This window comes from Somniosus microcephalus, chromosome 26 (genome assembly GCF_052327205.1).
Source record: "Somniosus microcephalus isolate GS21.2 chromosome 26, FLI_Smic_1.0, whole genome shotgun sequence".
In the NCBI taxonomy this organism is placed as follows: Eukaryota; Metazoa; Chordata; class Chondrichthyes; order Squaliformes; family Somniosidae; genus Somniosus; species Somniosus microcephalus.
Genome location: NC_141012.1, coordinates 29,423,557 through 29,449,323, shown reverse-complemented (window position 1 = coordinate 29,449,323; position 25,767 = coordinate 29,423,557). Strand labels below are relative to the sequence as shown.

At 42.8% G+C, this 25,767-nt stretch overlaps 1 protein-coding gene across 23 annotated transcripts in view; it reads right to left on the bottom strand.

Moving 5' to 3' along the window:
* The window catches only part of gramd1ba (GRAM domain containing 1Ba), a 458,121-nt gene that overhangs the window by 98,504 nt on the left and 333,850 nt on the right, over positions 1–25,767 (bottom strand). For all 23 annotated transcript variants that reach the window (XM_085968004.1, XM_085968003.1, XM_085968011.1 and 20 more), the window contains one exon: positions 17,064–17,084. In XM_085968004.1, coding sequence (XP_085824130.1) covers positions 17,064–17,084 — 21 coding nt within the window. The remainder of the gene's footprint in view (positions 1–17,063; positions 17,085–25,767) is intronic.

Sequence of the window (25,767 nt, the reverse complement as noted above, 5' to 3'; positions counted from 1 at the left end):
TGTAACACGAGAGTCCCGAAGGCTGTGTTGCCTACCAGGGTTAAGGACATCTCCTCTGGGCTGGAAAGAAACTTGCAGTGGGAGGGGGTGGATCCAGCTGTCGTGGTCCATGTTGGTACAAATGACATAGATAGGACAAGGAAGCCGGTTCTGTTAAAGGAGTATGGGCAGCTAGGGGTCAAATTAAAAAACAGAACCTCAAGGGTAATAATCTCTGGATTATTACCTGAGCCACGAGCGAATTTGGCTAGGACAAATAAAATTAGAGAGTTAAATGCGTGGCTCAAAAACTGGTGTGGGAGAAATGGGTTTTGCTTCCTGGGACACTGGCACCAGTACTGGGGCAGGAGGGAGCTGTTCCGTTGGGACGGGCTTCACTTGGCCAGTGCTGGGACTAGAGTCCTGGCGGATCATATAACTAGGGCTGTAGAGAGGGCTTTAAACTAACTAGTGGGGGGGGGGGGAGGTTCCTAGAGAGCAAATAATAAAAATGACAACAGAGAAGGTTATAGACTTAGGTAGCAGTGGGGAAATTAAAAACCAGAGCGGCATCGGCAGTGGGTGGAGGCGGAGCAGAGCGGCAGAGCGACTACAAGAGGCCCCAGAGGCTCAGGTAGGCCTCAGTGCGGCATCGGCAGCAGGTGGAGGCGGAGCAGCGCGACTACAAGAGGCCCCAGAGGCTCAGGTAGGCCTCAGTGCGGCATCGGCAGCGGGTGGAGGCGGAGCAGCGCGACTACAAGAGGCCCCAGAGGCTCAGGTAGGCCTCACCAATCTCCAATCTCAGGCAAGGAGAGAGGTAAAAAGTATTCGAGGTGTGACGTCACCACAAAACAGGTAGGTGATTGGTTGGAGTATTTCTCTCATTTTAAAACTTTAAGTGTGTGGTTTATAGTTTTTAAGGTTGCTGTGGTGTACCAAGGCCTTTCTGGCGCAGAGTGACTGTTGGTAAACCATTTAACTGGTGTAACTAGAGGGATTGATTTAATTTAAATCCAATTAATTAAAGGGGATACTAGCATCTAAAATCGGGCAGAGGGTGTCCATAACTAACAATAAAAAATTTAATTAATTACATAGAATGGAGCAGGTGATGTGTTATTGTTGCGAGATGTGGGAGCCGGTGAACCCCATTGAGGCTCACGGTGATTATGTCTGTGACAAGTGTCTGCTGCTACAGGAACTCCAGCTCCGTGTTGATGAGCTGGAGTCTGAGCTTCAGACACTGCGACACATCAGGGAGGGGGAGAAGTACCTGGACTCTGTGTCAGGACGTGGTCACACCTATAAAGTTAAGTAATTCAGATGTAGCCCATGGTCAGGGACAGGACGGTGTGACTACGGGTAAGGCAGGTACGGGGATCCAGGAGGTAGAGCTGGAGGAGCCGCAGCCCTTGCTCTTGGCCAACAGGTTCGAGGTTCTTAGTCCCTGTGGGCACAGGAGCAGGGACTGCAGGGAGGATGAGCAACCTGGCCACAGCACCGTGGAACGGGGGGCCATTCAAGAGGGGGGAGTAAATAGAAATGTTGTAGTGGTAGGGGATAGTGTCGTTAGGGGGATAGATAGAGTTCTTTGCAGCCGAGAGCGAGAGTCGCGAAGGCTGTGTTGCCTGCCCAGTGCCAGGGTTAAGGACATCTCCTCTGGACTGGAGAGAAACTTGGAGTGGGAGGGGGAGGATCCAGTTGTCGTGGTCCATGTTGGTACCAACGATATAGATAGGACAAGGAAGACGGTTCTGTTAAAAAGCAGAACCACAAGGGTAATAATCTCTGGATTATTACCTGAGCCACGAGCGAATTTGGCTAGGATAAATAAAATTAAAGAGTTAAATGCGTGGCTCAAAGACTGGTGTGGGAGAAATGGGTTTTGATTCTTGGGACACTGGCACCAGTACTGGGACAGGAGGGAGCTGTTCTGTTGGGACGGACTCCACTTGGCCAGTGCTGGGACTAGAGTCCTGGCGAATCATATAACTAGGGCTGTAGAGAGGGCTTTAAACTAATTAGTGGGGGGGAGGTTTCTAGAGAGCAAATAATAGAAATGACAACAGAGAAGGTCATAGACTTAGGTAGCAGTGGGGGAATTAAAAAACAGAATGTGTCAGGAAGGGACAGAAGGTATGGAGTAAAAAGTAAAGTAATAAAAAGGGAAAAAACAGGAACTAAGTGTTACAAAACATATTTGAAAGTTCTTTATCTGAATGCACGTAGCATTCGTAACAAAATGAATGAGTTAACGGCACAAATAATGACATATGGGTATGATCTTGTGGCCATTACAGAAACATGGCTGCAGGGTGACCATGACTGGGAATTAAACATACCAGGTTATTTAACAATCAGGAAGGACAGGCAGGAAGGGAGAGGAGGTGGGGTGGCTATGTTAATAAAGGAAGGAATCACTATAATACAGAGAAATGATATTGGGTCAAAGGAGCAGGATAGTGAAACAGTTTGGGTGGAGGTAAGGAATAATAAGGGGAAAAAAACACTAGTGGGTGTAGTCTATAGGCCTCCGAACAGTTGCAACTCTGTTGGACGGAGTATTAATCAGGAAATAGTTGAGGCTTGTAATAAGGGAACAGCTATAATTATGGGGGATTTTAATTATCATATTAACTGGACAAATCAAATTGGGCAGAGCAGCCTTGAGGAAGAGTTCATTGAGTGTATTAGGGATGGGTTTCTTGAGCAGTATGTAACTGAACCGACCAGGGGGCAAGCAACCTTAGATCTGGTCCTGTGTAATGAGACGGGATTAATTAAAAATGTCCTAGTAAAGGATCCCCTTGGAATGAGTGACCATAACATGGTTGAATTCCATATTCAATTAGAGGGTGAGAAGGTTGGATCTCAAACAAGCGTGCTGAGCTTGAATAAAGGAGACTATGAAGGTATGAGAGCGGAATTAATTAGAGTGGACTGGGAAAATAGATTAAAGGGTAAGACGGTACATGACCAGTGGTGTACATTTAAGGAGTTATTTTACAACTTCCAAAAAAAATATATTCCACTGAGGAAAAAAGGGTGTAAAAGAAAAGATAGCCATCCGTGGCTAAGTAAAGTAATTAAGGATAGTATCCGACTAAAAACAAGGGCACATAAGGTAGCCAAATCTAGTGGGAGGATGGAAGATTGGGAAGTCTTTAAAAGACAGCAAAAAATAACAAAAAGATTGATTAAGAAAGGGAAGATAGATTATGAAAGTAAATTAGCAAAAAATATAAAAACAGACAGTAAAAGTTTCTATAGTTATATAAAAAGAAAAAGGGTGGCTAAAGTAAATGTTGGTCCCTTAGAGGATGAGACCGGGAAATTAATGGTGGGAAACATGGAGATGGCAAAAACACTGAACAATTATTTTGTATCAGTCTTTACAGTAGAGGACACTAAGAATATCCCAACACTGGACAAACAGGGGGCTCGAGGGGGGGAGGAACTAAATACAATTAAAATCACTAAGGAAGTGGTACTTGGTAAAATAATGGGACTCAAGGCGGATAAATCCCCTGGACCTGATGGCTTACATCCTAGGGTCTTGAGGGAAGTAGCGGTAGGGATTGTGGATGCATTGGTAATAATTTTCCAAAACTCACTGGACTCAGCAAAGGTCCCGGCAGATTGGAAAACTGCTAATGTAACACCCTTATTTAAAAAGGGTAGTAGGCAGAAGGCTGGAAACTATAGACCTGTTAGCCTAACATCTGTGGTTGGTAAAATGTTAGAGTCCATTATTAAGGAGACAGTAACGGGACATTTGGATAAACATAATTTAATAGGGCAAACTCAGCATGGTTTCATGAAGGGGAAGTCATGTTTAACAAATTTGCTTGAGTTTTTTGAGGAAGTAACATACAGGGTGGATAAAGGGGAACCAGTGGACGTAGTGTATTTAGACTTCCAAAAGGCATTTGACAAGGTGCCACACAAAAGATTATTGCTCAAGATAAAAAATCACGGGATTGGGGGTAATATTCTGGCGTGGGTGGAGGATTGGCTCTCTAACAGAAAGCAGAGAGTTGGGATAAATGGTTCGTTCTCAGATTGGCAACCAGTAACTAGTGGTGTTCCGCAGGGGTCAGTGCTGGGTCCCCAACTCTTTACAATCTATATTAATGATTTGGAGGAGGGGACCGAGTGTAACATATTAAAGTTTGCAGATGATACAAAGATGGGACGGAAAGTAGTGAGTGAGGAGGACATAAAAAACCTGCAAAGGGACATAGACAGGCTAAGTAAGTGGGCAGAGATTTGGCAGATGGAATACAATACTGGAAAGTGTGAGGTTATGCACTTTGGCAGGAAAAATCATAGAGCAAGTTATTATCTTAATGGCAAGAAACTGGAAAGTACTGTAGTACAAAGGGATCTGGGGGTCCTGGTGCACGAAACTCAAAAAGTTAGTATGCAGGTGCAGCAAGTGATTAAGAAGGCCAATGGAATGTTGGCTTTTATTGCTAGGGGGTTGGAATATAAAAACAGGGAGGTATTGCTGCAGTTGTACAAGGTATTGGTGAGGCCGCACCTGGAATACTGCATACAGTTTTGGTGTCCATACTTAAGAAAAGACATACTTGCTCTCGAGTCAGTACAAAGAAGGTTCACTCGGTTAATCCCGGGGATGAGGGGGTGGTCATATGAGGAGAGGTTGAGTAGATTGGGACTCTACTCATTGGAGTTCAGAAGAATGAGAGGCGATCTTATTGAAACATATAAGATTGTGAAGGGGCTTGATCGGGTGGATGCGGTGAGGGTCATAGACTTAGGTAGCAGTGGGGAAATTAAAAACCAGACCGTGTCAGGAAGGGGCAGAAGGTATGGAGTAAAAGGTAAAGTAATAAAAAGGACAAAAGCAGGAACTAAGTGTCACAAAACATCTTTGAAAGTTCTCTATCTGAATGCACGTAGCATTCGTAACAAAATAGACGAGTTAATGGCACAAATAACTACATATGGGTATGATCTTGTGGCCATTACAGAAACATGGCTGCAGGGTGACAATGCCTGGGAATTAAACATATTTAACGATCAGGAAGGACAGGCAGGAAGGAAGGGGAGGTGGGGTGGCTATGTTAATAAAGGAAGGAATCACTGTAATACAGAGAAATGATATTGGGTCAAAAGATCAGGATAATGAAACAGTTTGGGTGGAGGTAAGGAATAATAAGGGGAAAAAAACACTAGTGGGCGTAGTCTATAGGCCTCCGAATAGTGGCAACTCTGTTGGACGGAGTATCAATCAGGCAATAGTTGAGGCTTGTAATAAGGGAACATCTATAATTATGGGGGATTTTAACTATCATATTAATTGGACAAATCAAATTGGGCAGGGCTGCCTTGAGGATGAGTTCATTGAGTGTATTGGGGATGGGTTTCTTGAGCAGTATGTAACTGAACCGACCAGGGGGCAAGCAACCTTAGATCTGGTCCTGTGTAACGAGACAGGATTAATTAAAAATGTCCTAGTAAAGGATCCCCTTGGAATGAGTGACCATAACATGGTTGAATTCCATATTCAATTAGAGGGCGAGAAGGTTGGATCTCAAACAAGCGTGCTAAGCTTGAATAAAGGAGACTATGAAGGTATGAGAGCGGAATTGAGTAGAGTGGATTGGGAAAATAGATTAAAGGGTAAGACGATACATGATCAGTGGTGTACATTTAAGGAGTTATTTTACAACTTCCAAAAAATATATATTCCACTGAGAAGAAAAGGGTGTAAAAGAAAAGACAGCCATCCGTGGCTAAGTAAAGAAATTAAGGATAGTATTCGACTAAAAACAAGGGCATGTAAGGTAGCCAAATCTAGTGGGAGGATAGAGGATTGCGAAAACTTTAAAAGACAGCAAAAAATAACAAAAAGATTGATTAAGAAAGGGAAGATAGATTATGAAAGTAAATTAGCAAAAAATATAAAAACAGATAGTAAGAGTTTTTATAGTTATATAAAAAGAAAAAGGGTGGCTAAAGTAAATGTTGGTCCCTTAGAGGATGAGACCGGGAAATTAATGGTGGGAAATATGGAGATGGCAAAAACACTGAATGAACATTTTATATCAGTCTTTACAGTAGAAGACACTAAGAATATCCCAACACTGGACAAACAGGGGGCTATCACTAAGGAAGTGGTACTTGGTAAAATAATGGGACTCAAGGCGGATAAATCACCTGGACCTGATGGCTTACATCCTAGGGTCTTGAGGGAAGTGGCGGTAGGGATTGTGGATGCATTGGTAATAATTTTCCAAAACTCCCTAGACTCGGCAATGGTCCCGGCAGACTGGAAAACTGCTAATGTAACACCCTTATTTAAAAAGGGCAGTAGACAGAAGGCTGGAAACTATAGACCGGTTAGCCTAACATCTGTGGTAGGTAAAATTTTGGAGTCCATTATTAAGGAGACAGTAACAGGACATTTGGATAATCATAATTTAATAGGACAAAGTCAGCATGGTTTTATGAAGGGGAAGTCACGTTTGACAAATTTGCTGGAGTTCTTTGAGGAAGTAACATATAGGGTGGATAAAGGGGAACCAGTGGACGTAGTGTATTTAGACTTCCAAAAGGCATTTGACACGGTGCCACACAAAAGATTATTGCTTAAGATAAAAAATCACGGGATTGGGGGTAATATTCTGGCATGGATAGAGGATTGGCTATCTAACAGAAGGCAGAGAGTTGGGATAAATGGTTCATTCTCAGACTGGCAATCAGTAACTAGTGGTGTTCCGCAGGGGTCAGTGCTGGGTCCCCAACTCTTTACAATCTATATTAACGATTTGGAGGAGGGGACCGAGTGTAACATATCAAAGTTTGCAGATGATACTAAGATGGGAGGGAAAGTAGTGAGTGAGGAGGACATAAAAAACCTGCAAGGGGACATAGACAGGCTAAGTAAGTGGGCAGAGATTTGGCAGATGGAATACAATACTGGAAAGTGTGAGGTTATGCACTTTGGCAGGAGAAATCGTAGAGCAAGTTATTATCTTAATGGCAAGAAACTGGAAAGTACTGAAGTACAAAGGGATCTGGGGGTCCTGGTGCACGAAACTCAAAAGGTTAGTATGCAGGTGCAGCAAGTGATTAAGAAGGCCAATAGAATGTTGGCTTTCATTGCTAGGGGGATAGAATATAAAAATAGGCAGGTATTGCTTCAGTTGTACAAGGTATTGGCGAGACCGCACCTGGAATACTGCGTACAGTTTTGGTGTCCATACTTAAGAAAGGACATACTTGCTCTCGAGTCAGTACAAAGAAGGTTCACTTGGTTAATCCCGGGGATGAGGGGATGGACATATGAGGAGAGGTTGAGTAGATTGGGACTCTACTCATTGGAGTTCAGAAGAATGAGAGGCGATCTTCTTGAAACATAAAAGATTGTGAAGGGGTTGGATCGGGTGGATGCGGGGAGGATGTTCCCGATGATGGGTGAAACTAGAACTAGGGGCATAGTCTTAGAATAAGGGGCTGCTCTTTCAAAACTGAGATGAGGAGGAACTACTTCACTCAGAGGGTGGTAGGTCCATGGAATATGCTGCCCCAAAAAGCTGTAGAAGCTACATCATTACATAAATTTAAAACAGAAATAGACAGTTTCCTAGAAGTAAAGGGAATTAAGGGTTACGGGGAGCGGGCAGGAATTTGGACAGGAGTCTAGGTCCGGATCGGTCATGGCCCTGTGGGTAGCGGAGCGAGCCCAGGGGCCGTGTAGCCTGATCCTGCTCCTATTTCGTGTGTCTAATTCTGTTAGATTCAGGAGGTGGTTCTGTGACAGTGGATTGGCGGTTAGGATCAGATCAGCCATGATCTTATTGAATGGCGGAGCAGGCTCGAGGGGCCAATTGGCCTACTCCTGCTCCTATTTCTTATGTTCTTATGTTCTTACCTTGCCTAAAGGCAAAGGAATGGGAGAGATATTTGCGGTTAGTAAGTAACAAAATGACAAGGTTGGGGAAGTTCCCACTGAAAAATCTAAAACCGCCCCTTCACACTCACCATGAAATTAAGTTCAGATCAAATTGATCCAAACTGGATTCGCTCCCCCGAGCCAGGATGTGTGTCAAAAGTGGCCTGTGCATTCAGACAGTGAAAAATAATAGGATATGAAATCAAGTTCCTTTCTGCCAGTCAGCTTTCAATCTAACTGGTTTGAAACTGATTCTAAGCTGTGGTCAGGACCTGGAACCTGTATACAATGCTAACATCAGAATAATTCCATGTAGGTAGCTGGACATATAACAAAACATGCTGGGGTAACAATGCTGGATCCTGTCTTTCTGAGCTGAATTGACTCTTCCCCTAGCTGAAGTGAAAACAAATTCTTCCTCAATCTCTATAACTCTCATCATTTTCTCCTTTCTATTGACTTGTTGTCCTTCCCTTGCTCTATACCTTTCATCAATGATCCCTTTGATGACACCCTATGGAGAAGACCTTAGCAGGGTTCTATCACCAAACTCTCGCACTTAATTGGCCCAAGCAATAGAATCTTTGCTTCACATACTTATGTTGCATTGAATTCTGGTCAAGGAAATGTGCTTCACCTTATCTGCATTCTGGGGTTTCTTTGGGGGACAGGGGGGTGGGCATCAGCTAGGTCTGAAAAGGGTAGCCCTGGCCTCCTCCGAATCATCCGTCCAGTCTCCCAATTCCTTCAAATAATCCTGGCACAGTGAACTGTTGTATAATGAAGGCATCAAGAGTGCCCACCAGATTTTGGTTATTGATTATGATGAGATTCCTAGGCCGGAATTTTCTCAAGGGAGGCGGGGGGGCCTCTGAGGGGGCCGAGAAACCCAGGAGGCCGGGTTTCCCGCAGGCCCTGCCAACTTTAACGGCAGGGCCTGATTTGAATGCGAGGCCTTGGATTCCCGCCAGCCAGATTGAGAGGGCGGGAAGGCTTCAGGCGCGAGGGGCCGGTCCGGGGGAGGGATCTCGGGAGGCGGGGTTGGCAGGTGGGCAATCGGTCGGGGATTTGGGGGTGGGGGCGAAGAAGAGGATCGGCACGGGTCGGCTGGGGATGAGAGGGGATCGGGACCGGCCACTGGAGGATCATGGCCGACCTCATCATCATCGTTTGGGGGGTGGGAGGCGCGAGGCCTGGGGGTTTGATTGGAGGCCTCGTGGTGGGGTCTCCGATCGCGGTGTGTGGGTTAGGTGGGCACCCTGGATCCAGGAGGTCGGTATAAAGCCACTTACCTCCTGGATGCAGCAGTCCCCGCCTCGGTTTAACTGCCAGGTTTCACGAATTGTGTGAAACCCGTCTACGGGCAATTAAATTCAAAATGGACGGCGAGAAATAAGCTTCCAGCCTCATTATAATATTTAAATTGAGGTAATGCCCCCGGGAGCAGGTTGGTCGCCCCCCCGCCACAACCACCAAGCAAAACCGGAAGTGGGTGGGCTGGAGGCAGCATCAGGTCGGGAATCCCATTTCTAACAATTTAACTGCCCCCACGCTCCAAACGCCCCATTTCTTTTTAGGGGAAAATTCTGGCCGTAGGGTCTGACATCACCTGGGCATTAATAGAAGACATTTTGGTTCATGTAGGCCTTCGGGATGGTGTGAGGTACCCAGCACTGTTGGGATCCAGGTTACCAGTAAAAGTTCTCTGCCATGTCAAACTGATGTCTGCTTTTCACTAGGGAAGTGATGACAATGTTGCCCCTTTCAAATAAAGTTCCTGTTACCTGGTTAACACAGGGGTGCACCTTATGCATAGTTGGTGGTGGTTTGGTCGAATCCAGGAATAGGTTAAGTCAATGGATGGGAACCATCAATGAAATGGGGACATAAATGGACGGGAACCATAAATGGATTGGTAAAGTCAATGGACAGAAACCATCGCAGGTCTGCCTGGGTCTGAACACATAGCTCATGGGATGATGGCAAGTGGATGTATCATGCTTGCTTCCACAATCAAATCTCGGAATGCCCAAATGAATTACCATGCTGAGCAATTTGCTTTCCGTCAGCAAGCTTGTTCTGGGGCAAGGATTGGAGAAAAACAGTCTTGCGGTGGAAAATAACATGGCTAAATATCGGCAGGAAGTAATGCAAGAATGAACTGAAGTTCTGGTCTGACTCAGCGAAGTGTCTTCCCAGGGTGTGTGTGGATGCACTCGCAGAGTACACCATCACTGAGTTGGTCCTACAATATAATGGATACCAAGACAGTAAATACAACAATAATCAAATCAGTAAGTTCAGAACTGGAACAAGCCTTTGCCATAGTGGTAGCATTCCCACCTCTGAAGGTGCAGGGCTCGAACCCCACTCCAGACAGTCCCGGCGAGTGGAGACCAGAGCTGCGGCTTTACAATTCTGGGTGCCCCCCTTCCATAACCCTTTCCCAATCTCTCCCCGAAACAATGACTCATTCTGGGGTGGGCTTCCATGGATACCTGCCTGCTTCGCATATCTTGCTCAAGTGACCATTTATCATAATGGTAGCGCATTTTATGCTATTCCAACATGGACCATCCCAGTTGAGCCTCACCGGACATCCTCAAACATGCACTCTCCAGGAGCAGTGGGAGCCCATAACCCTCCCACCCCTGTCGTATAGGACTGATATAAAGAGGGTCAGGGAAGGAGTGTCAGTCAGCCTGTAAATCCTTTCACTGCTTCATGCTTTTCTCTAAGGGAAGAGTGTTAAGATATGAAAGTAAACAAACAATAAGTGCAGAGGTCGAAAACAAATTTTAAACCATTTTTAACAGTCATTTGAGTCCCAGCATTAGATTTGATTACTGTACACTTAGATACCCAACTCTCAAGTACTATTCAAACAAGCACTGACAAGTCTGACACAAGCACTGAGATACTTTTTGAGCAACAGAGGTTCTTGGATTGTATAAATCTGAACATCTGAAATCAACCATCATTCAGTCTGTGCTGAGTTAGTTGGTCACAGCTAGGGTAAGGGGAGGGCTACTACAGCTGGGCTCAGTGCCCTGGGCCAGGGAGGAGAAAAATCATCCATGGTACACCCACAGCTGCTCACTTCTATCCACTGCTCCTGGACAGTGCATGTTTTGAGGATGTCAAGTGAGGCTCAACTGGGATGGTCCATGTTGGAATAGCATAAAATGCACTACCTATATGAAAAATGGTCACTTGAGCAAGATATCAGAAGCAGGCAGGTATCCATGGAAGCCCACCCCAGAATGAGTCATTGTTTCTGGGAGAAAACAGGAGTGAAAGAAAGAAGTGAATTTGAACAAACCATTTTACCAAATTCCAAAAAAAAATTGTAAACAGGACAGCAATGTCACTAAATTAACTGCAAAGTCTGAATAGAGGCTTCAAGATTCAGTCTGAACAAGGTACAAATTAAATCTGCTGTGCTCCATAGATACAAAATAATTTCAGGAAAATCTGTATTTGGGTTGAAGGGACAGATCATCATCGACTCAGTCTTTGATGCCTGGCAGCTGCCAGAGTAAAGTTAATGCGGACTGGACCAATCCAGATTGGTTCAGTAGGTGATCTGAACACCTTAGCGATGCTAAAAATTGCTGCTAAACTACAGAGTGGCACAGAGCTAATGACAACAAAAATGCAACCGACATAAAGTCATCTACCACTTTCCATTATTATGCTTACTCAGAAACTGCTTCCTCTGGTGGGAGAATCCAGGACAAGGGGGCATAATCTTAAAATTAGAGCCAAGTTGTTTAGATGTGGAATCAGTAAGCACTTCTTCACACAAAGGGTTCCAAAAATTCAGAACTCGCTCCCCAATAGGCTGTGGACGCTGGGTCACTTGACATGTTCAAGACTGAGATTGATAGATTTCTGTTCAGTAAGGGTGTCGAGGGATATGAAAAAGGGTGGGTAAATGGAATGACGGTACAAATCGGCCATGATCTAATAAGTGAATGGTTGAACAGGCTCGAAAGGCCCAGTCCTGTTCCTATGTTGCGACAGATTCAAACACAGAAACCTCTGGGTGCGTACTTTTGCACCACCTAGAGGTGGATGGTATTGTTGCTGTTCGGCCAATACAGTTCCACACAAAGTGGATTTTCCATTTCGGCACTCATTACCTTGAGATTTTTCGTCTATTAAAGTGAATGGGCAGAAAATCGTGGACGAGCAAAAGCAGAAGCAGTAAACTCCAACTCCTCTGCTTAAAATATTAGCACTTTCCAAGGTCTATCCAATGCAGTTTGTTTTAGGGAAATCGAATATAGTACATGTCATTTAATAGGCACATTTAAATCAGGGGTATGGAAACTTCAGGCTGTGGGCTGCCCAGTCAATCCCACCCTGAAAGCCCAGGTAACCCAGCCCCTATTATTTGCTGCTTTATCCTCTTTGAATTTTGTGGGGCTGGAGGTTTCGAGAGGCCTGTTCTTAGCACTGTTGCCTCATTACTGGATAAATCCTAAATCAGAACACCGAGATTCGTTCATGTCAGTAACTTTAAGTTTAAGAAAATTAAATGGGACCTTAGGTTTAAACTTTATTTGTAGTTCCCGAGGCTTCATGACAGGCACAGATGCAGTCCTTGAAGACAAGAAGTTTGGACATCCCAGACTTCACCAAATACTATATAATGCTTGTAAAAGAAAATGTTTCTTTACAACGAGACTGTCCCCTTTCACAGACTTCGACTGTTTTCATTTTGTATTTTGTTGAGGGGAAATGAATCTGGTCAGTACTGGGTAACGGGGCACATTCCCATTCCCAGTAGTCTAATGGTATGAAGGCGAGCTATACTGGAGGGAGTTACACACACCCATCTGATTCTTAATTGTTTATGAGGAAAGGGGCAGAACTCAAGTGATGATACAGCTACCAGAGTGCACTCAAAACAAAATGGTGGAAGTGTTTAACTTGTACTAATCAGCGTCACCACTCAAGAGCATCGTAAGCCAACAGTCACTGCACGGACTCTTGCACGGTGTATTAAAATTTGAATTAAATCTGGACCTACTGCACAAACAAAAGATCAACACTCATCTTTGTCCTGTATGTGCTTGAACAGCTTAAAGCAAATCAGAAGCTGTGACTTGTTAGACGAGGCTCCTACACTTTCATTGTCAAAAGCAACTCCCTTGTGCAGCAGCTGAATTTGGTTGCAGTGTCATTACAGCTGATGACCTATTGAACTTCTTAACATTATAATCTCACGGTCAACTTCTGTCTTCAATACAATGTTATGGCAGTTATCTCTGAAAGACCCGAACTGCATCATGAAAGAATGAGTTCACAAACTGCAGTGTTCTTGTAAATTACAATCACGATTTGCATGTGCAGTACATCAAGCTTTTTAAATCATCTTTCATGGAAAATGGAGTAATTTCCAGTGAGGTCATTTGACGGGGTCTTGAAATGGTACTATTATGCTGCCCTCTGCTGTATAGATCCAGAAGGTGAGGTGTAGGTGGTGGAATGACGCAAATTAATCAGGTCTTGGCTGAAACACTCAGAACGCTCCTGATTCAAGCAGAAGCGGAATGCGCAGGTTCAGTGCTGTGATCGGAGGGGATGAAAATGGTTGCAGTGGGCCCTGCACAACGACCCAAATAACAGGGTGAGCTGAATGAACAAAATCATCTGCTCCCTGCATTCTTAAACCGATTGATATATTTTCTTTCTGTGACCTGTTATCACAGCAGCTTCTTCACAACTTCAAAGGTGCGCAACCAATTTTACACCTTAATAGTTTTCACAGACTCAGGAGTTATGTTTTAATCGTTGTAAAACGAGTGTGTGTGTGCACATGGACAACAATAGGGGGGAAATTCAGAGTAAATCATCCGTGAGCCACATGCAATTCCTCAGGCTATGAAATCTTCCGGAATTATGAGAGATGCTGGGTCCAACCGCATTTCCCCATTACATACGTCGACTTCTTTATCCAAAAGCTCTTTATTAAAACGGGGTTACGGGGAGCGGGCAGGAAATTGGACATGAGTCTAGGTTCGGAATGGTCGTGGCCCTGTGGGTAGCGGAGCAGGCCCAGGGGCTGTGTAGCCTGGCTCTGCTCCTACTTCTTGTGTTGTAATTCTGTTAGATTTCAGGAGATGGTTTTATTGCTGTTCCTGGCTGGGGTGGAGATCGCCTTTACAGAAGGTAAGTACTGTAGAAAATATAGGGACAGAGTGATCTCCTGGACGAGTTTCGATCGCCTAGATGGGTCGGAGAGGAATTTCCCAGATTTTTTCTCCCAAATTGGCCATTGTTTTTTTTAAAAATCTGGTTTTTCGCCTCTCTCGGGAGATCACATGGGTTCGGGTGGGATGGAGAGTGATAGTATATTTGAGGTTAGGATCAGATCAGCCATGATCTTATTGAATGGTGGAGCAGGCTCGAGGGGCCGATTGGCCTACTCCTGCTCCTATTTCTTATGTTCTTATGTTCTAAGAGAGGAATTTCATATGAATGCATCTGTATCACCGTCTGATTTCACCTAATGTTCTACTGAAACATGTAATGGGTCACTAGGTTAAAAAAAGTTAGTATCAAATGCCAGAATCTAGGGGGGTTGCATGCCTTCACGTTGTTTAAATCATAGACTAATACAGCACAGAAGGAGGCCATTCAGCCCACTGTGCCTGTGCCGGCCTTTTGAAAGAGCTACCCAAACAGTCCTGCTCCCCTGCCCTTTCCCCATTGCCCTGCAAATTTTTCCCCTTCAGGTATTTATCAAATTCCCCATTGAAAGCTATGATTGAATCTGCTTCCACCAATCTATCAGACTGTACATTTCAGATCATAACAAGTCGCTGCGTAAAAAAAATTCTCCTCATCTCCTCCCCTGGTCCGTCTGCCAATGACCTTTAATCTGTGCCCTCTGGTCGCCGACCCTTCTGGTGTGCAGGAGTATTGATATTGAAGGAACAATGCTGTCACAAACTGTTTTTGGCAAACCTGCAGTTGGGAAGGACGAAATGTCAGGAGGAGCCGCGCAGCGTTCCAGCATCATGATGTCACACACAAGCGACAGCATGGTGTGGTTTTGAGGAGGTTTATGCAATTATTATGTGGTGGGCTTTGTGAACAAATGAAAAAGGTCCGTCAACCGTGGTCTAGTTTGGAGCCTCTGAGAGGGCAGGTGTCAGAAGTCCTGGGGACAGGTGCAACAACTATATACTTTCAAAGATGTAACACAGATACTTCTGCTAATGACAATGGTCCTTTAAACATATATTATAAAGAGTTCAGTCTCAAGTAAATATCAGTCCCATAGAAGTTACTATAACAATAATTTTGATAATATCTTGTTAGTTCTAATCTTAAACCCTGCCTTTGTCATCCTAGATACAAACTCTACAGTAGGAGCATTAGGGGACATTATAGTTTGGCATAAAACTACAGCAATCAGCTTTAAAAAGCCAGCCTCTATTTTACCGGTACTGTTTAAAATGATCAAACTCTAGGCGTCCGTTCAGCATATTCTATCATTTGTTATAATACGGCAACAAAATGTCTACCTCGTTAAACAGAATTTGCATAGAAATCTCACATGGTATATCCACAGACTGTTTTTAGTGCATGCGATGTGCTGTGCTCAGAAACTGGCATTTTAACTGCTTCTAGGTTTTTATGCCAAATTACAGTACTTGAACATCGGATTCCTTTACATGCAACGAGTGTAGAAACGCAGTGTTTGTTCCTGGGTGTCGTGACACTTGGGTTACCTTTTGTTAAGAAACCAGGCATGCAATCTGAATATTCTCTACAGCTTTTAATTGTCCTTTTTCATTACTGTAAGATCGAGTGTATTTAACGTCTATTTTGATATCAGGGAGTAAATACCCAGTGCAATTTAACACTAGCATCATTCACATAACATGCACAGGGGGAGAGATGCAACTATACTCTGTCTTATGGTGTTAAAAACTGTATTTAACATTGTAATGCTGAATATAATGAAGCATAACTATTGGTTAATGTAATCAATAATGCATTGCTCAAGACACCAATAAAATTCTTTTAAGCATACACTATTTGATGTACTTGCATGCAAGCAAGAAAGCGAAGTTAGTAAACAATGCAATGTGATGAGGTCATCATTTCAGCATGCATCATTAGTACCACTGATTAAAATTCATTTTGTGAACTCATTGTAGAAAAACTTCTTCATTGAAAGGAAGCTGCATTTGCTGCTGATAGTGGTAAATATGAACAATTAACAGCTCTCTCAGCTGCTGGATGATGGGGAGATCTAAAACACGGAGCCACTATTGGAAACATTCTAGACTGTTCCAGAGAAGTCAAAAAAAGTCAGTGGCAAAGCAGGCCCTTAAACAATAGCCAAACGTGCTGCTCACATGAGCTGACCCGTGTTGTGAAAGAAATTAAAACAATCCCTGCAACTGAAGTCCAAGTGAGACGTGAGCCACAGAGATGCATTAATGGACCACATGGATGTTCAGCAGATGCACGGTTTCAGTCCGGCCAGTTTCACTGCAACTGCAGCCCAACTTGAAAGGTTGAGACAGCAAAGTAAATGGGAGCTGCAGCAATCAGATTGAGAGTCAGCCTGTTGCACCAACAATGCAGTCGAGGCATTTATGGTCACTGACACCTATTTATGCTTTGCCCATTCCTGTCACGGTCAACAATAATAACCAGTGCATTCTCTTGCAGGGTCTCACTGCTGCGCTTGGCACTGCAACAGGAATGGAAAAATCGCTCTCAAGCCCAGAAGTTTTTTTTTTGAAACATGTGGCTCTCCTTGTGATAACAAGAGGCTGATACAGCATAAGGCGGTCAACAGGAACCTGCCTCTTGAAACGTTGCACACTCAACACGTGCAAGATTCCTTGGCCAAATTGATTCAAAAAGCCTCGTGCTGTAACACTACTGGAAAAAGAAACTTCAGTCTGAGATTGGTCTTTCAATGACCTGTCATTACAATGTATTAGATCTAAATTATTCACTCATGCAGCATGTTCAATTTACACCGAAGCTTATTAATTTGTGAGCACATGCAATTATGAGAAAATTAGATTTGACTAAAATCACTTACAGCGGTCAAATGGGATCATTTGTGCTCTGATGGACGACTAACACAAAGAAAACATAGATATTAAACAGGAAGACTTACGTTGTACCAGCTCTGGCTTTTCTGTAAAAGAACAAAGCAGAAAAAAACTGTAAATATCAAAAGTGGAGAACAAAGTGCTCAAAGAAAAGGCAGGGCAAGAAAAACTTACACATTGTCCCTATCTGGTCGAGCCTTACAGGGCAATTCTAACCGAACCTGCCCTTCGGGAAGCTGACGCGATTGGGTGCCATGCTGGCTCCTCACCCCGCCCAATTTTACTCCTCATTAAAGTCAGTGGCGAGTAATATTGGGCGGGGTGTGAAACCGGCGTTCCAGTCAATCCCGGGGGTTTCCCGCCTGGCGAGTTGGGTTAAAATTACCCTCTTAGTGTCAAAACAAAAGAGGCCCGTTCAACATGTGCCAAAAACATGGAAAATATTACACCAGGCATTAGGGTGAGATCCACCAAGTATAAAACTATAACATGGCACAAACCAATATACCTTGCAAGTTAAGACTTTTAACAGAGGAAGTTCATTAAATTTGCCATTTCTGAACTCACATAGGTTGTGGTGGTTGAATGGTTAAATTCCAATGACGTTCTTTTCCCACCAGGATTGCTGACACTACTTACACCTTATCACAAGATGTTATTTGTTTAAAGAAAGCAGGTGCTTGCTGACCAAGCTTTTATTAATGAACATTCTGACTCTAAAAGACTGAAGGAGACAAATGGCCTGGTCAGTTACACTTCTGCTGTGATCACTACTCTCAGTGAAAAAAAAATTTGCGTAGTGGTGCATTTTAATAGTGAGAGCTTTAGTATTTACAATATCGAAAGGCTTGCTCATATGACATAGATGTCACTTTTTCCATTTCAGCTACTGAAGTGGAAAGAATTGAGCCTTCAATCTAACCTTATAGTGGAATAAAAGGAGGCCCATAATCCATGGAGAAAAGCAGCTGGAAAAATGATTCATTTTGTACAGGCATACACAAAAGAGAAGCATCCAATTTAAAATACTTGCGAGAAAGACACAATTGCTTCTTACACTTAAAATAAACCAGTTATTTCCACTGCTCTTTGTTTTACATTGTACTTGCAAGTGTTTAAAACATTAAAAAAAAGTAATAAGTATTTATCCCTGAAATTACTATTCTAGAGACCATCTTAATTTTTTCACTTGCCATAGAGGGAGTGCAACAAAGGTTCACCAGGCTGGTTCCTGGGATGGGAGGATTGTCCTATGAGGAGAGATTGAGTAGACTAGGGCTATATTCTTTAGAGTTTAGAAGAATGAGAGGTGATCTCATTGAAACACACAACATTCTTACAGGGCTCGACAGGGTAGATGCAGGGAGGATGTTTCCCCCGGCTGGGGAGTCTAGAACCAGGGGTCACAGTCTCAGAATAAGGAGTCAGCCATTTAGGACTGAGATGATTAGAAATTTCTTTACTGAGGGTGGTGAGTCTTTGGAATTCTCTACCCCAGAGGGCTGTGGAGGCTCAGTCGTTGTGTATGTAAGACAGAGGTTGATAGATTTTTGGATATTAAGGGAACCAAGAGATATGGGGATAGTGCAGGAAGGTGGAGTTGAGGTTGAAGATCATTGAATGGTGGAGCAGGCTCGAGGGGCCGAATGGCCTACTCCTGCTCCTATTTCTTATGTTCTTAACAGCATACCAAAACTGAGGCACGTGTACATTAAATGTGTGGCAGCTTGAAGAGAAGACATGGCGGGGGTAGAGTTTCTGCTTTGGGCGCAATTAGAAAATTGTGCCTAAAATGCGCTCAAGTTGCACTGGTTAGGTTACAGTTCAAATTTCCGCTAAAAAGCATTTGCATAATCACAAACTTAAAATCTTAAAACCACCGCAATTGTGCAGCGTAATAGAACGTAATCGGTTCTTTTTTTCTTCTTTCCATTAAAAAGTATTCCTTGATGTATTTAAGAGTGGTAACTGGGTGTAGTTTTATTAATACAGCTGAAAATGGGTTTACCAAAAATAAGCATTTTTAATAAGGGTTTCCAGTCCCCCTCCTGTGAGTAAACCAACGTAAAATCACTGAAAATGACTTAAAAAAATTCTGAACCATTTACTAACTTCATTGCTGTACTAAGTCAGTTTCTTAGTAAATTAAATAGTTTTAACATAAAAAAAACTTCTAAAACATGCCTATTGGTGCCTGTGCGCCTAAGAAAATGAGCGCAATTTGAAGAGCCTTCTCGAACCAGCGCAATGGCGAATCTTGCAATTTTGACTTGGGGGTGTGGCCTGATTCTGGCAAATTGAATCTTGAACCAGCAGAAAAGACCGCGAAAAATATGGGCGTAACTGCTTTTGGTAGAACTCATCAGCGTTTTAAATTCCCCGATATTTTGTGCTGGTTTGGACGATTCTGCCAGGAGTGCACTGGAATCGGGGTGCAAAACTAGTGGAAACTTCCTCCCCCTCAGTAACTTTAGACAGGGATGCTGTGGTATTGGAATGAAGCATCAGTGGTCTGCCTGAGTGGATGAGCAGGTGTGAAGAGAAGAGCAACAATGCTGGAACTGAATCCAGAGGCTTGGTAGAGGGAATACAGCGTTGGTTTAAATGAGAGTTTTAAGGGATACAGCATCTTGGAGATTGGTGGTGGCCTTGGGACCATAATTGTGTAGTGGTTGCCTCAGAGAAGATCACAAATGGGACTTGGATCAATTTTACCTTGTAGAACAATAGGCTATCTTGGTAAGGGAATGAACAGACAAGTCAGTGTTGCCTTGGGGTGCAAGAGGCTGGCTGGCTGAGGAGACTCACTTTCTGGTTCTGTGCAATGGTGGTCATGGTGAGAGGCTAGCTGGATGGGTGAGGGCAGATATCTCTCAGGAAAGATACGTAGCATCACTATGAAGGATACTAGTTTGGGTAAGGGCAGCATTTACTGGGAGAGAGGAATACTACAAGAAGGATATTGAAGCACTGGGCAAAAGCTCAGAAATGATTTACAAGTATGTGACCGAATCGATGGAATCGAGAAGATGCAACTATCAGGAACGATTGAGGAGGCTGGTGTCTTTTCTCTGGAAAAGGCTAAGAGGCAACTTGATAGAAGTCTTCAAAATAATGAAGGGGTTCGATTGGGTGGATGTGGAAAAACTGTTCCCACTTGTTGGTGAGTCCAGAACAAGAGAGTATAATCATAAGGCAGCCACTAACATAGCAAATAAATAATTTAGGAGGAATATCTTTACAGAGTGGTGATGATGTGGAGCTTGCTGCTACACAGAGTGGTTGAAACAGATAGCACTGACACATTTAATTTGAGGCTTGATGCATACGTGAGGGAGAAGAAAATAGAGGGATCTAGGGGCAGGGTGGGAAGAGATCATTAAAGGAGAAGGAGGCGTGTGCGTAGAAACACCGACCGGTTGAGCCGAAAGGCCTGCTTCTGTGCTGGCGGGTCTACGTAATAACCTAGTGGGAGACAGAAACAGTGGTTGGAGACTCCGTTGCACATTTTTGCCAGATTAAAAGCAGCTGGACATGGATTGCCGTACTGATTTTTAACTTGTTGATCACCTTTAATTGAATTCATTACTACATTGTTTTATGAGTTCTGCATTAGTAGGGTCAATGTTATAATTTAAATAAACCTTAGAGGCTGGAAAGTTTTCTTTAAAATAGGAGCACTAATGCAGAATTAGAATCAGAGACCCTGCACCTGTGCAGAACCAGAACATTTGCCAAGGGCTGGAAATCTTACATGGTTCTTGGAATCAAAGGAGACCAGCTACAATGATAGTCCACATTACAAATGCTTTGAGAGTGTCCACGATACTCCAGACATCATACTTCAAAAGGACAGAAAAAAAGAACGGCATGCTGGGTTTTTTTCAGGAGTCAGAAATGTATTAACACTTGTCATCTGCAAATTCCTCTCCGGCCTATTTAGACCATTCCCCCCACAGGTTCCCCTTAAAAGGACAGGCCAAGGAAGCAGCTAAACGTTACAACCATGTTGCAGATCTCAGACGATCTATGGGCAATGTCATGGGAGATAAGCTAGTAAAATATAAAGCTGTTTTGACGTGTTGTACAAACACGCTTGAACAGTCTCATTTAAAAAAAAAATCACAAAATATGCACAGCTGTAATAAGACTGTACTGGTACACATAAAAATAAAGGTGCAGTGCATGGTCCTTTCGAACCCGCCCTGAGTACTAACAGTAACTGGGAGTTAAGAGGAAAGGCTAGAAAAAAGTCAGACTTTTCAGCCTTGAAAAGAGGCGAATGAGAGGCTACCTTACATAACAACCTAGGTAGAATGGAAAAGGTAAAGTCTGGAACACTCTTTTAAGCGGAACCAGCACTGCAGGATACGAGGAGATGGATAATAACTGGAAAAGTTCATAACTGATGCTAGGAAGAGTACATGAGCTTCTGGATAGAGTACAGAAGGTAAAAACTGTGAATCATTCAACAGACAGTGAAATGCTACGATGGGTGAAATCTCTGGTGTCAATGGACGGCTGGGCCAGGTGGACTAAATGGCCTCCCTCATCTGTATTTATTTTAAAAAGGTTGAAGATATTTAGAGGAAAGGGGGTCAGACAAATCAAATATAACTATTTTACACAGAGGATGGAGAATGTTGGGAATGGACTGCATTGGAAGGCAACCAAGGCTGATAACACGAATACAAAAGCAAAATACTGCGGATGCTGGAAATCTGAAATAAAACCAGAAAATGCTAGAAATACTCAGTAGTTCAACAATTTCAGACCATAGCCTCTGCCCCTATCTTTTTTTCCCCATTTTTTTCTCTCTCTCATGGCAGCTGCCTTTCATTCCGTCATCGCCATTTACACTTCATCTAGAGCCATCATTTATTGCTTAACTTGTCCCATTACCATCTCCTTTTGCCTCGCACCATCATCCCTTTTGTCTCTTAATCTCTCCTGCCTTCCATCCTATCACAGACCTTCCCTTTGTTCTTTCCTCCCCTCCCCCCTTTCCCTGCCCCTACACTTGCTTAAAAACCTGTTCCATCTCCAACTTTTTCCAGTTCTGACAAAGGGTCATCGACCTGAAACGTTAACTCTGTTTCTCTCTCCACAGATGCTGCCTGACCTGCTGAGTATTTCCAGCATTTTGTTTTTATTTCTGATAACATCAGTCATTTTAAGAGGGATTGGACAAGCATTTGGCAAAAACAAACAATAATTCAAGCTAGAAAAATGCAATTTACTGCAGTTGTTGATTTTCTGGATGGACCTAAATGGTTTTTTCGGGTCCTGTAATTTCTTAAACTCCTTATAATGGTACGAGTTTTTAAAGAGAGGTATTCATGGTAAGTTGTCCTCTTTAAATAGGTAACTAAGATAATTCATTACTGCTCAAATTTTGAATCATAGAAAATAATTCCAAATTGCTTTCCAAAAAATGTTTACACTTGTGTGACGGTTATGCACTAAAACATCCTTGCCCCAAACACATTCAGTCTCCAACAATTTAAACAATCCACTGATAGTTTTTCTATGGAGGATTAATTTGCCTTCCTTAGCGCCGATTTTGTTCGGTTTAACCCTGTAGTGTGTCGCTTTGATTAGAGTGATGGAAGATGGAGGCTTATCATTAACAGGCTGACGGGACATTCTAACCTCCGAAAAGCCATTGCCTTTTGTCTTTAAAATTGTGGTGCTGATGACTTGTTTGAATGAAATAAATTATCAAATATAACTGAAGGTGTTATTAAATGAAATTGCAAAGACACTTCCTAGACAAGTGCCCTCACAGACCCAGGATGTCACCCAGTGAGATCCCAGAAGAAATCTGAATGTGGCCTATGTCTCATTTTAAGACCATTTTTAACGGGATGCTAGATCTGTCCTTTCAACATAGAATCATAGAATTGTACAGCCAATTTCCCCTTGCGCCTGCATCAACTCTCTGAAAGTGCTGTCCCATTTCCCTGTGCCTTCTACAAATCCTTTTAAATGTTCCTTTTTTCAAAACATTTATCCACTACTTTCCTTTTAAAAGCCTTTGTACAATAAGCAGGATACTGACATTTTAATCAATAGGCTGGCGTGAGAACTAAACTGTTGGAGGTCGTCACTTCAAAGCCAATTTAGCAAATGATATATATTATGCATAATATGGGGGACTCCCTTGGCCAGCACTCACTGAAATGGGCTATACTTCATACAAAAACAATTACTTGAAGTGCAGCGACTTGCTGTTTCCTGCAGCTGAAGTGGAATGAATGTTTTTAAAAAGTGTAACAAATAGATTAAATCAACTGGTGTCCTAAGATTCAGTGCTTTACGATGGAGGGCACTAGTGACTAGTAATTTGTGAGGGGCATTCTTCTCTGCCCTTTTTCAGATAAAAGACATCAAATAGAATCCAACATTCCACTTTGTGGTGATAACGACTTAATTAGAACTGAAATATTTGTAATGGTTCACAATATTATGCAGGAATTTTATTTGCCTTGTGTGTGCGGATGCCAACTGTCAAAGTGCTCTGTGTCCTTGTGTGATGACATTAATGGCGGAGAGTAAATGGCCTCATTACTATCAATTCATCACAAATTGATCAGCGATCATTACTGGGAAGTTCCATGTCCAAAATATTTCATTTTGAGGAATTAATATATGGCATGCATGATCTATAGAGTTGTTACGCTGCACAATAGACAGACTAAAGTAAGAGGAAATTCAATGAGAAAACATAAACAAGCTTCTCATTAGAGGAGCTATTGTCAGGGCACAATGGAGTTTCTAGACATAAAAACAGAAAATGCTGGAAATACTCAGCAGGTCAGGCAGCATCTGCAGAGAGAGAAACAGAGTTAACGTTTCAGGTCGATGACCCTTCGTCACAATCTTTCATCGACCTGAAACGTTAACTCTGTTTCTCTCTTCACAGATGCTGCCTGACCTGCTGAGTATCTCCAGCATTTTCTGTTTTTATCTCATAATTGAGGATCATTACCTGTCTTCTTTCCTAGTTACAATCTTCAGGCTTTGAAAACCCCAGCTTGGCACTGGCTAACCAGAACGTCTTTATTTATTTTGTCTGCTCTGCTTCCCTTTTCCATCTTAGAAGTATCCTGCGCTGTGGGCCTTGGCCCTTCAGCAAGGTTTCTCAATTTTAAAAAAGCTCTCAGAATAGCTAAGCATCTCCTCGTCCAACCCTCCACCCACCAGTGTGATCATCTGTGAGTTTTTAATTAGCCATATCAGACAGTCATGTGAACTCGCCTTGATCTCACTGTCAGGTTATGGTGACCATGCAATTTTCTCTTTCAATCTAATAAACCACTTTGTCAGAGATCATTATTCCTTGAAAAACAATTGTAGCCCAAATAATCCATAATGTAGACCATACTGTTAATTCAAATTTAATTATTGTACCCATATCAAATAACTTGTACAGCTAAATACATATGATTAAAGGATGTTGAAATCATTTGTGACAGAGGGGGGATTCAGTCTTGAATGGACAGGTTACAGAAGTAATAATGGTGCAAGAAACATAGAAACATAGAAAAATAGGAGGAGTAGGCCAATCAGCCCTTCAATCATGGTTGATCCTCTATCTCAATACCATATTCCCGCTCTCTCCCCATACCTCTTGATGCCTTGTGTGTCTAGGAATCTATCTATCTCCTTCTTAAATATATTCAGTGACTTGGCCTCCACAGCCTTCTGTGGTAGAGAATTCCACAGGTTCACCACCCTCAGTGAAGAAATTTCTCCTCATCTCAGTCCTAAATGTCTTACCCCGTATCCTGAGACTGTGACCCCTCGTTCTAGATCCCCCCCAATCAGGGGAAGTTATGGGAACTGTGCCTGGATGACAGGTTAAAATTGGTGTCAAGTCGGCATTGTAACACTGCCAAATATGGCCTCAAATGAGCAAAAACTTTTGCCTCCTTTAATTAATAGAATCTGTATCATTTTGTTTTTTGAAACTATTCATAGTCACCAAGCGAGCAGTATTGTGCAGCTATTTAAACACCTAATTAAAGGTATTTTAATTGAAAAGGCACTTTTTGTCTTTCAACTCTAATTTAAATTCTTGAACTGAAGAAGTTGTTGCTGTCTGCTGAGGTGCTACTTTCTCAGATTTACAAAAGCAGCACGTGCATCCATTTTAAAGTGTATATTCCCCATTATTTGGATTAGAGAATCTACAGGTGCAAAATGGCTGAAATCCCCACGCTCAACAATTTGACATCACGAGGCTACGTACTTCGCCCTTACATAGTCTGTGAACAAGTAACTATCCACCAATCTGCTCCCCATCGCCACCACCATTCGAGCAAGGATTATTAAAGAACAAGCCAGAAAGTGCTTGGGGAATGTGAAAGAATTGTGGAATTACTACTAATTTGAGTAATTGTAAAGCAAGCATGTTAAATTTGAATATAAATCCTTAGCGTAATGTAAATGAATTCAAACTCCTACCAGAGAGTAGCTTTTTGTGAGAAATAGATTTCAGCAACATAGGAAGAAGCTAGTCAGTTATGAAATAGCGTGCATGCAATTTAAATATTTGAGTTAATTAGGAGGAGAGATCATTCAGAGGAGCACTTTCTTCCAAGACAATTTACCAGACGAGAACTTCCCTTTGAATGATCTCTCAGCTTAAGCAATTTATTCCATTCTTTGGAATAAACAGCCCGATAAGCACCCAGGGCAGATTTCAACACAAATATAATGCTGTCTGTTTATTTTTTTTAATAAGGAATGCAGTGTTCAGTGAGA